The following is a 12,754-nucleotide window of genomic DNA, read 5'->3' on the forward strand; positions in this document are numbered from 1 at the left end:
TTAATAAGTATGAGATAAATATTATTGATATGAATGAAATAGGCATAGCCTATTTATACCAAGAAGTATACAGAAGAACACCTTAATACATTCTAAGAGCAATAAATTAAAGACAATAAATCATGAACATTGTCCCCATTTAGTACAATAGCGGAAAACCAAAACAGTAAAGTGTGGAGAAAAAAATTCTTCAGCTCCGCCATTGTGCGCTTTATCTTCAAAGCAACGCGCATTCCTTTCCGACTAGATACACCACATGATACACAATGGGATCATCTTCCACGCTGCTGCCACTTGATGACAGCCTTGCATCTTCCTCCAACAACACAACAAATCCACCACCCTCAAAGGCATAACCCAAGCAACATCAACCCTTTGAAAGATCTCATCCCACAACACCCTTGTTATCTCACAATGCAGTAAGAGGTGATCCATAGATTCTCCATTTTGTTTACACATATAACACCAATCCATCACTACACATCCCATCTTCCTCAAATTGTCTGTGGTCAATATCTTCCCAAGGGCGGCATTCCATACAAAAAAGGCTACTACTTTAGAAGGCACATGAAACCTCCAAATACTCTTCCAAGGGAACGGCGTATGATCTTGTGTTGACAAAATTTTATAGTACACCTTAACTGTACATTTCTTGTGATTATTAGACCTCCACTTCAATCTATCACAATGTGCCATAGGAGTCCCCATGTAGTATAGTAGGCTGAAAAAATCTGATAAAATAGATAATTCCTAATCGTGAAATGTCTGTGCTACTTATCAAAAAATAAATAAATTCCCAATTGTGAAAATCCCTATTAAAAATAATATTCCACTGAAGAGAACCATGAAGATAATTATGGCACAGACATCATAGATTGCAAGAAGATAATGGACGAACTTAATTCCACAGTACTAAAAGAGGTGTGAATTGTGTTAGGTTGCAGTGGGTCTAGGCCTCCTAGTTATTGTTTTTCTCCTTCAATATTAATGAAATTTGAATTACTTATAGAATGGGTCGCAGGCTAGCTTTGTGGCTTCAATTGATGTTGTTGCTGATGGCTTCACCGGTGAAGGTAAGAGGTGTGGTTACTTCAGGAGGCCCCTATTTGCGACTACATTGTAACAGGGACCACACAGAATGGGTCGTAGGCTGTTTCTGTGGATCCAAATGATGATATTTTGCTCGTGAAGGAAACAATTGCCAATTTATCTCAAGAAGAATCCGCTTAGTACTTGCACTATCGCTCTAAAGAATGATCTGTCACTAGTAGCTATGCATGTGTGTGAAAATGAGGTTGATTTGTCTTGGGATTCCTCAAAACATGGTAAGCCAAACTGAGAAAGGTGTTGTGGAATGTTATCTCATGATTTTTCTCCTAGTTTTTTTAATTGAGAATGCACGGGGGTCTTTTGGGGAAGGATCAGATGTTTGAGGAGATGCAATTAGTGCCTAGGGTAAAGGATTGCAAAAGAACTTGTGTACAAGGGAGGGAGGAGGTTGGTGGTGATCTTGTGCCACTATGCACATTGGTCTGTGTCATACCTTGGAAGGATTTTCATCCAAATGGGTGCTTAAAAAAGTAAAAGAGATTCAAGAGTATGCGGGGATTTCTTGTGACAGCTTTGAAGAACAATTTCAAGCCTTACTCGTTGCTATTGAGTAGAGACGACATTCTCTCTCCTCTAAATACACCACAAAAGGTGAAAGAGAGATAAAAAGACTACCTTGTTTTTATGAAGCCTAAGATTCTTTTGTATGCTCAGGGGTTGAATGATCTTAATAAGTGCCTCCGTATCAAGAATTTGCTTTGCCTTTGGAAGGTCAATATTGTATGCTAGCAGGAAAATAAGCTGGATTTGGTTGATAGAAGCATTATTAAAAGCTTCTAGGATTGTTTGTACGTTGGTTGGGTTTTCCTTGCCCCAAAAAGAGCCTTGTGTTGTGTCGTTGTGACGTGGGATAAGAGGATTGTAGAGTATCTTGAGGAGTGTATAGGTGATTATTCAGTGGCATCCTCCTTCAAGAATGTAGAAGATGGTTTTGTGTGGACTTTTGCAGGTAAATATGGTCCAAATTTAGATAGTAGCAGAAGGCTATTGTGGGATGAGATTGTTGGTTTCTGTAGCTGGTGCGAAGTGCCTTGGTGCATAGGAGGGGATTTCAATGTCAAGTTGTTTCACCTTCGTGGGAGGCTCAATTAACTAAGATCTGCCATAAGAGAGTGCCTCAAATTTGTTCGGACAACACTCCTATTTTGTTGGATTGTGGGGGGATATTCATGAGGGTCACAGATATTTCAAATTCAAAAAAATGTGGCTGAAAGCTTGTGGTTTTGTGGACAAGCTGACATAGTGGTGGTCTTCTTATCAAATTCATGGCACCCCAATTTTATATTAGCAGATAAACTAAAAGCTTTAAAGAATGACCTAAAGATGTGGAATGGACAAGCATTCAAAAATTTTGATAGATAGAAGAAGACTCTTCATGAGGAGTTGCAAGGATAGAAGGGAAGGGAGGAGAGAGGTGCATTTCCAGACAAAGTGACTTTGAGAAAAAGCCATATTGCATTGGAGCTAAAGGGGTGCAATTGATGGAGGAGATTTCATGGAGGCAAAAATCTAGTGATTGAAAAAGGGGATAAGTGCAAAAAGTTCTTGCATCGGGTGGCCAACTCACATCGGAGGAACATGCCATTGAGATGCTGCATATCGACAGTCTTGTTTGTTCAGAGCACTCTAAGATCAAGGATCACATTGCCCACTTTTACAAAAGTCCTATAACAGAGCAATTTACTTGCAGGCCTAAACTCCATGGTTTTGCTTGAGTCTATTGATGTTCTGAGTGCTAGTCAATTGGAGAGACCATTTTGAGAGGAAAAGGTTTAATCAAAGTTTTGAATACCGTTTCGGTGACCATTTCGGTTCAGGCACTAGAATAAATATTTCGGTACCGGTATGTTTTGGTGTACCGTTTCGGGATTAATTATATATTATATATAAATATTTATATGTATATATAAACTAACAACTAATAAAATAAATATATATATATATGTAAGTGTGTATCATGTATATGTGTATATATATAGAAGAATTGAATATTTATAAAATGAATATATGTTGAAAAAAATCACAAACTTGAGTTAAGACACAAAAATAAAGAAACAAAATAAAAGAATAGATAAATTATTAAAAATAATGATATTTAAAAAAATAGAGAATGAGGGGACATATTTAAAGTTATAAAAAAATTAAAATTATATAAATATATTTATATTTTATAATTAATTAAATACGGTTTGGATTTAAAATTTACAAAAACGCCATCTAAATATAAGAAAATTACAAAAACAGTCCGAAACGGAATGGAGATTGAAACGCTCAATTCTGGCCGAAATGGCCGGAATTTGAAGCGAAACGGAATGGGGTGGTAGAGTGTACCGTACACTACACTGGAATGGTAAATTCCAGCCATTCCGGCCAGAACGGAACGGAATTCAAAACCTTCAATAGGTGATAAAAGGGATGGCTTAAGAAAAGCCCTCATATCCGAATGGTTTCTCCGTGGCCTCTTTCAAACTTGTTGGAATGTTGGTAGTGATAACATGAAGGTTTTTCACGAATTTCATTCATATGAAAAGTTTGAAAAAATTTTGAATGCGACCTTTATTGCAGTTATCCCAAAGAAGGCCGAGGCTTAGGATGTGAATGATTTTCTCCCTATTAGCCTTGTTAATGGGGTATACAAAATCGTATCCAAAGTTCTTACAATTGTACGCCTACAGTCGTGGAGAAGAATATTTTCAAACCCTAGAATGCTTGTGTTAAAGGAAAACAAATTCTTTTTATTTATAGGCAAAACAGAAACAAATTCTTGACACGATGCTAATTGCCAATGAATGGCTAGCAGAATCAAAGCGGGAGTGCTAGGTATTTTATGTAAGTTGGCTATGGTTAAGGCTTATGCCCATGTCAATTGGGAATTTCTATTTTGCTTGCTTGGGAGGTACAGTTTTGGGAAAAGATGTTGCAATTGGATCAAACATTGTGTCTCCACCCCCTCACTGCTCTATCTTGGTGAATGGCACTCCAATTGATTTCTTTAACAGCTCTAGAGATTAAGACAAAGGGATGCATTATCTCCTTTTCTGTTTTGTTATTGTTATGGATGCCTTCAATAGAATGCTGGAGGACACTGCAAGTGGAGGATTTTTTTTCTTATATAAGTAAACAAAGTTTATTAATAGAGATAGGCATAGCCCAAGTACACAAGATGGTATACAAGAGATAAGACCTATCTAGGTCAAGGTAGTGGAAACAAGAAATTCATGAAAATTTAGGCCATTGCAAGCGGAGGATTTTTTTTCTTATATAAGTAAACGAAGTTTATTAATAGAGATAGGCATAGCCCAAGTACACAAGATGGTATACAAGAGATAAGACCTATCTAGGTCAAGGTAGTGGAAACAAGAAATTCATGAAAATTTAGGCCATTAAAATCTAAAGCTATGGCCCATAGAAATAAAGTATCGGTGACCACTCCTTGTTTTCGAAAGTTCGATCATTACACTCTTGTCATATGCACCACATAATGTAGATCAGGATCATCTTCCACACGACCTTGACTTGTGGGACACCTCTCGATGTATCCAACTAGCCAGTAGCTCAACCACTATGGCAGGCATTACATAAGTTAACTCAACTCGACTGAACACTTCAACCCAAGAGACGCTCCACTGACTAGTCGGATTTCTTACACATTCAACACCAATCTAGGATAATGAGGTGTCGCTTCTTCAGGTTATCGGCTGTCAAAATCTTCCCCAAGGCTGCTGTCCAAGTGAAAAAGACTGCTTTAGGAGGCGCCTTATTGCTCCAAATTTTCCTCCACAAGAACCAAATATTTGGTAAATGTGTAGGGACTTATAGAAAGATCAAACCGAGAAAGCACCTTACCCGAAGGTGTCCACCACAGTCTATCGACATGTTGTCCATTCGGCTACTTCCCAACCTTGCGCCACTTTACTGAAAGTGACATTCTACTAAACTTTATCCCCTAATTGAATTATTATGTCCGCTACTGAGGCTTCTTGATTACGTGCCACTCGGAAAACAGATGGAAAAGAGTCCTTTAGAGCCTCATCCCCACACCATACATCCCTCCAAAACTCAATCTGGGAACCCTCACCCAGCACTAGTTTAGAGTGGGTATAAAACAGCTCCCCACCTCGCCTAATGTGCTTCCAAACCCCCACTCCATAAACCCCATTCACCTCTCCAGTACACCAACCACCCCACAAGCTTCCATATTTGCAATCAACCACCAATTTCCATAGGGCTTCAGGCTCCAAATTATACCTCCATAGCCACTTCGCAAGTAGGGCCCGATTGAATGTTTTCAAAATTTTTATACCCAACCCACCTGACAAGATTGGCCTACACACCTTATCCCAGCTGACCAAATGGAATTTGAATTCCTCCCCCATTCCGCTCCATAAGATGTCATCGTATAGTTTTTCAATCCGAGCCACCACACTAGCTGGAATTGGGGACAAAGACAAAAAATATGTTGGTAAGTTCGAGAGAGTAATCTTAATGAGAGTCAACCGGCCACCCTTCAACAAGTGCAATCGCTTCCATGCTGCCAATCTTCTTCCTATCTTCTCTATAACCGTGTCCCAAATGGATAGAGCCCATGAGGCAGCCCCCAAAGGGAGTCCCAAATAAGTCATGGGAAGAGAAGCTACCATACACCCAAGAATGCAAGCTAATTGTTGAGTGTTGCTGACATTACCCACTGGCACTAACTCTGATTTGTCGAAATTCACTTTCAAACCTGACGCTGCTTCAAAGCATAGCAATAGTGCCTTCAGTGCCCTTATCTGGTCTCGATCTGCCTCACAAAATAATAGTATATCATCTGCAAATGATAAATGAGATAAAGTAATAATGCCCCGAGTTGGGTCACCCACCGAAAATCCAGTCACAAACATTTTCGAAACCACAGCTGATAGCATCCTACTAAGAGCCTCCATTATGAATACAAAGAGAAGTGGGGACAGCAGGTCTTCTTGCCTTAAGCATCGAGAACTATAGAAGAAACCAGTAGGGCTCCCATTAATCAATACTGAGAACCTTGCTATTGAGATGCACCAACTGATCCACGTTCGCCACCTATCCCCAAAACCGCATCTCCCTAACAAATATAGAAGTCCCAGTTAACATGATCATATGCCTTCTCCATGTCTAATTTACAAATAATCCCTGTGGAGCTAGATTTTAGTCTGTCATCCAAGCCTTCATTCACTATAAGGAGAGTCTAGGATTTGATGACCCCCCACAAAAGCATTTTGTGGCTTTGTAATTATCTTGCCCATAACCTCCCCTGATCTATTTGCTAGCACCTTGGAGATAATTTTGTACACCCCATTGACAAGGCTAATGGGCCTAAAATCCTTAACCTCTGATGCTCCAATCTTCTTCGGGATCAACGCAATGAAAGTAGCATTTAAGTTTTTCTCGAACTTCCCAGCCGAGAACAATTCCTGGAATACATTCATCAAGGTTTTCTTTCACTCCCCTATATCTACAAAAGATTGAGAGTTCCAAAGCTTAAGATCATTCTTCAAAGCTTTAAGTTTACCGGCTAGTGGGGGGGGGGGGGGGGGGGGGGGGGGGGGGGGGGGGGGTGGGTTAACCATGAAACTGATACAATGACCACCATTGCCTAACCCTTTCCACAAAGCCCTCACTTTTAAGCCCCATGTTTTCAACTTAAAGTAAAGGCGCCTAGCTTGGATACCACCACAATCCAACTGGATGGGAAATGATCTAGGCATAGACGAGGCAACCTCTTTTGACACACCTACGGGTAATGAGATCCCAATCCACCACGTCCGATTATTAGACCAGGTAAAAGAGCCCCCACAAGGGGGATATCCACCAAGTTCGAGTTGAAAATACAATCTGAAAATTCTATCATTGCGGGGGGCATCCTGCTGTCTCCAAATCGTTCACTAGGAAATCTAATAACATTGAAATCCCCATCTACACAACAGGGAAGGTCCCACCAGCTATGTAACCCAGCAAGTTCCTCCCATAAGAGTCTTCAATCATTGTCTACATTCGGCCCATATAAAACTGCAAAAGCACACAAATAATTATCTGCTACACTCTTGAAAGAACAAGCCACAGTAAACTCCCCCACAAAATCCTCTAACTTCTCAACAACTTTTCTACCCCACAGTAAACTCCCTACAGTGTCTTCTTTACCCAGGATACCTTGGTCTTCCCTTGAGGGCAGCTTTGAAAACAGAGGTCATATAGGATCATGTGCTTGAGAAGATTGGCAGAAGGTTGGCAAGATGGAAAATGATGTATCTATCAAAAGAAGGGAGAATCACATTAATCAAGAGCACTCTCTCTAGCCAACCTCCATCTTCCTTTCCATATTTCCTTGACCTGCAAGCATGGCAAACCATATTGAGAAGATTTTTCACACTTTTTTGTGGGGTGGAATCAGGGATGAGGCCAACTTTCACCTTCTTAGCAGGGATTAGGTTTGCTCCTCAATCTCTAGTGCTGGATTAGGGTTTGGAAGCTAAAAAATTTTAACAAGGCTCTTCCTAGGAAGTGGTTATGGCGTTTTCATCATGAAGGAGAGACGAATTTGGAAGTATAAAACGACATCGCTTTGGGGAAATCCCCAAAAGGAGGTCATTTTATATGCAAAATGAGTATATATTAGGCCAAAACCATAATTCTCCTCTCCTCTCCTCTCCTCTCTCTCTCCCTCCATCGTTCTCTCCTATCATCTTCTCCTACTCCTCTCCTTCTCCTCCTCCACTTTTCGGTTTTTCTTCTCCTCCTTGAAGCGTGGTTGTGGTTCTTTGCTCAAACCCACAGCCACACCATGGTTTTACCGTGGTCGTGGTCCCGCCTCTGTCCACTATAGACTACATCGAACCCTGGGACTCCCCCAATATTGTGGCTAACTTCCATTCATGGGATATATTAATTGTGACCTAGACCAGATAAACATTGGAAAATAAAAGTCATTCCCCCTCACTGCCATGTAAGTCAAATACTACCATAGCCTTTTGAGACTCAACCAAAAGAACCTCAAACTTCAGGCATAAGGCATTGTTTACTAGCACCAACCCCTGAGTGTCATCAACGATTCTATTTGTGGTCGCTACGAACTCCCTTTGAATAATGCTCCCCTCTATCTGAGCTCACTACCACCTTCCGTTCATCATCAACAATTTTTGGGCACTGAAGGCCAAGTCCATATTCTACGGGTTGGCTCAAGTGTTTAGGGCCTTGGTCTCGAGGCTATGCTCCCCCATGTCTAAAGTTCAAATCCTTGCGTTCAAACAAGGCCACATCCCCCGGAAGAAAAACCAATGATTTACCTAATTTATGTGATGTGGTTGATTTACATGAGTCAGGGGTTTAAATAGGTAAAAGACATCTTGTGTTTCTGCAGTCTCCAAGGTTCCTCATCATCATAAATTAGTGTTCAAGATAAATGTTATTTATATAAGAGCTCCTTGTGGCAAGAAAGAGAAGGAGATCAAACTAAAAAATGAACTCTAAAATCATATTTTGCAAGACACCTATAGTACTTTACTTCCAATGAACTTTATACTTCCGAGAATCGATGTATTGAGAAATAGAACTCGGGACCTCTCGCAGTAAGGTATTACTTCCAATGAACTCGGGATTTCTCAATGTACAGATCAAAAAAACTATTCCGTTCTCAATGAACACCAATGAGAATATATTTCTTCATTTGGACATAATATTATCCAGTGTACTAGCAACCTCAATGACGGGTTGCTGAGATATGATATTATAAAATGATTTCACCTCAAACACCCCCACACTTCAAGGAAGCCCCTCTTTTCGACCAGAAACAATAAAGCCAATCAAAAATTGGCGTAAGGAAATCCAACTTCTAATTGTGTGTCGCTCACATGAAATCCACTTCCAAATGAGAGCATTGCTAGACAACTATAAATGGCCTGTTATTGAGTCAAGCAGTGTTAATTAACTCCACGATTGCAGCCTTGAAATACTAGTTCCCACACTACACACATATGATGCCAAAACCATACTTCCGAACCATCCCGCCACAAATCTAGGGCAGAAAAATGAATTCCCTCCAGTTTTTTATTCTATTTTACCGAAGGTTAACACCACACAACCCATTAACCATATTATAACTCCACTAACCCCAAGAACTCCCATATTAAACATCCACCTCCGTTCTCCAAATACTTTCTCCTATGCGTAACAGCATAACCATTTCATCAGAAAATCTCAATTAAACCACATCGAATTACAAACCCTCAAACCTCCCATGAGGACTGGACATCACATTTTAAGACCATTTCACCAAATAGTAGAAAAATTTGACAACAGTATCAAAGTGAATTTGCCTCACAAGTCCCTGACCAAGTTCTATGCAAGGACTATTACAGGTGGGCAGCCGGCCATTTCTCCTACATAGTGCTCCTGTAAGAGCAAAAAGTAAATTCTACATAGTGCTACTTTAAGAGAAAAATAGTAAATCCTACGGGTTTCTATACAATGGCTATAAATTGGCTTTGATCTCTCTGGTGCTGCACATGTAGAGAAGAATTTTTTAAGGAGTTTCCAGAAGCTTAGGCTTGCCCTGTCTAGGACAATTGTTCAAAACATATTTCGTACGCAGACAACATATTTGCGAGTCATTGTGGCAAATCTTGTTTGACTGCAAGGCTACATTAGAAATATGACTAGATATGTTTTTAAATGTATGTTCATATAAAAAATTCAAAAAGATCCATTTATAGATTTTGCTGTGATTTTACTTATCAAAAATATATTCCGCTACATTTAGGTTTATGAGATTGTATAACCAAGCTTTTTTATCAAACTAAGCCCTAGCTCAAACAAACATGAAAATTTAAGGCAATTTTTTTAAATGAACTATCTCATTCTCAAGGTAGAGTAAAAATCCAATATATTTTACCTTTATGCTAGAATAATCTATTGCACAAAACTAACACACTATCAAGATAATGTAAATCCAAAGAGAATTTGCATTTCTTATAATAAGTGGAGGAGTGCAACGTGTGTCACAGAACGTATCATTTAATTTCAAATTTCAAGCCATTATAGCAGGTATAGAGAGTATAATACCAACGTAATGTTGGGAATGATTTGTTGCATATTTACAAATACAATATACTAAAAAACTAAAAGTACGAATTTTTAATTTGACAACGAAATATATTTGAACATGTACCTAATAACAGTTATAGATAGTATTGGATAGTGAAATAAGAACCTTTAGAAGAGACGGAAGGACAAGCTTCACCCCATGAGCACTAAGTTGAGACATCATTGCACGGGCGGCACACTCAGCAGCCTCACGAACTGCTATAACTTGATCAGAGAAAGAAACCAAAAGTAACGGCAACATTTGAATCACATACCTAGACAGATATCAGTTGAGACCACAAGGGGGGGAAATGACATCAGTCAAAAATTGGAATGGTGAAGAACTCACACTTTTGACCATGAAGAACTGCCTACTTACGGTTCATATAATCTTCCAAGTGTTTCACAGAGGCACTCAAATCCCAATAGAGCTCCTTCACGACATTTAGCAGAATTCCTGCAGTTAAAATGCCAGATCAATAACAAGTAAATTACTTGCCTTCAAGAACCAAAGACTTGACAAAATAAACTAAAATGCAGTCTCCTAGGATATGGCCAAAAGATCATGATCAATATTAAAAGCTCCATATTTGGAATTACAAAATGCAGGCCCACCTATACAATCAAATCTAAAGAGAGAGCCAATCAGCTATACATCAATAGACATAATTTCATTATCAATGCAGGTGCAACTCATAACACCGTTTAACCAATGAAACAAATTAGTTGGTCTTAATATAGGATGGTCTTCTAGGAAACAACATAGCCCAGCTTGGTCTGAATTATTGATCCTTTTTATCTAGAAACAAAAATTTTATTGAAAATAAGAGTAGGCACGACTTATTGATCTTTTTTATCTATAAACAAAATTTTATTGAAAATAAGAGTAGGCACGAACCCAAGTACACGGGACTTATACAAGAGTGTATGAGCTATGCATGATAATCTAGTGATACAAGAAATTCACGAAAGTTCATTCCCCTAAAATGAATTACAATCGACCAATGGAGTAAAAAATTCAAAAATAAAGTTCTAAGCTCATCCATTGGCTGCTCAAGATCTTCAAAACTTCATTCCGTTGCTCTCCCTCCAAAGGCACTACCATAGGCATAACGAGACCATCTTTCAAATTGCTGCAATATGTGAATTAACCCCAAAGGGCTCTACAAGATGCTCGGAGATCAATCACCATTCTCGTCATCCTACATGTTAGTTCCACTCTAGCAAAGAAGTCACTCCATATAGTCATAGCAATCCCACAATAAAGTAGTGAACAGACTCCCCACTACTTTTGCACATGCAACACCAATCCATGACAATGATTCGGCTTTTCCTTATGCTGTCCAATGTCAGGATATTCCCCAAGGAAGCAGTCCATACAAAAACAATTGCATTTGCAGGAGCCTCTGTCTTCCAAATGCTCTTCTATGGGAATGAACTCGTGTTATTCATGCTTAGGGACTTGTAGAATGGACGGATGGTGAACTTCCCTATCTTGGAGGAGCACCAAGAAAATTTTATCTTCATTCCATGCCAGAATTTAATTATACACCCACAACACAACCCAAAGCGAGTATGTTTAAAAAATGTATCCCATTCTCTTCTTACATGCTTCCAAAGTATTTGAACAGCACCTTCCCCGTGCCTCACTGTAATTTGATTTTATGACGGTCCTCCACAACACCCCCCCCCCCCCCTTTCTTGTTAGTATCTCAATAACCATTTAACCAAGAAAGCTGTGTTAAAAATCTGAAAATTCCAGATTCCAAATCCACCTTATGAAATCATAGAGCACACCACAATCCATTTTACCAAATCCTTTACCACAATCCAAGAAATGCATTGTTTTATATTTGGCACAATACGAGTTGCATACTCATTTGGCAGCACTCTTTTTAAAGTTAGCCTAACATACTCAGGCAGCACTCTTTTCAAACTTAGCCTAACATACTCACGAAATATCTGTATCCTGCCATCAAGAACCTTCGAGTAGTTTGTGGAGGATGATCCTAGGCTATTTGTTGTGGTGTATTTCGAGAGAAAGGAACAATCAAAGCTCCAAAGGTAAATAAAGGATAGTGGCAGATCTTCAGGATTGCTTTTTTCAAACACCATATCATTGGATAAGTGATATGTAACTTACCAAAATTACCTCCATAATTTACTACTCAGAACCCATCACCAAAGTAAAGAGAATTTACTACTCAGAACCCATCACCAAAGTAAAGAGAGAGACGGAGTGTGTGAGTGAGGCCATTCCCAATTTGTCAATTAGGTCTTTCCAAACCCTACCATATTTCCCCTCAGGAGTATTATAAAACCATGTCAACCTACAACCCCATACTCCCCAAGGCCAGATCAAGCCTAATTGTTTTTTTTTTTTTTTTTTTATAAGTAATAATCTTTATTGAATATGAAGAAACTAGGCAATGCCCAAGTACACAGGGAGTATACAAAGTGAGACACCTAGTTACATTCTAGTGGGCTATAAAGAAAATAGAAACTCATGAACATTCCCGCCCTTTAAAACAATAGCAGAAAACCA

General features: G+C 39.2%; 1 protein-coding gene across 4 annotated transcripts in view; it reads right to left on the reverse strand.

Annotated features, from left to right (window-relative positions):
* LOC122315815 (protein ILITYHIA) overlaps positions 1-12,754 on the reverse strand; it is an 86,175-nt gene that overhangs the window by 29,728 nt on the left and 43,693 nt on the right. For all 4 annotated transcript variants that reach the window (XM_043132001.1, XM_043132003.1, XM_043132000.1 and 1 more), the window contains 2 exons: positions 10,589-10,666; positions 10,337-10,484 (listed from right to left, as the gene is read on the reverse strand). In XM_043132001.1, the coding sequence (XP_042987935.1) occupies positions 10,337-10,484; positions 10,589-10,666 (226 nt within the window). The remainder of the gene's footprint in view (positions 1-10,336; positions 10,485-10,588; positions 10,667-12,754) is intronic.

This window comes from Carya illinoinensis, chromosome 7, assembly GCF_018687715.1.
Source record: "Carya illinoinensis cultivar Pawnee chromosome 7, C.illinoinensisPawnee_v1, whole genome shotgun sequence".
NCBI classification, from domain to species: domain Eukaryota; kingdom Viridiplantae; phylum Streptophyta; class Magnoliopsida; order Fagales; family Juglandaceae; genus Carya; species Carya illinoinensis.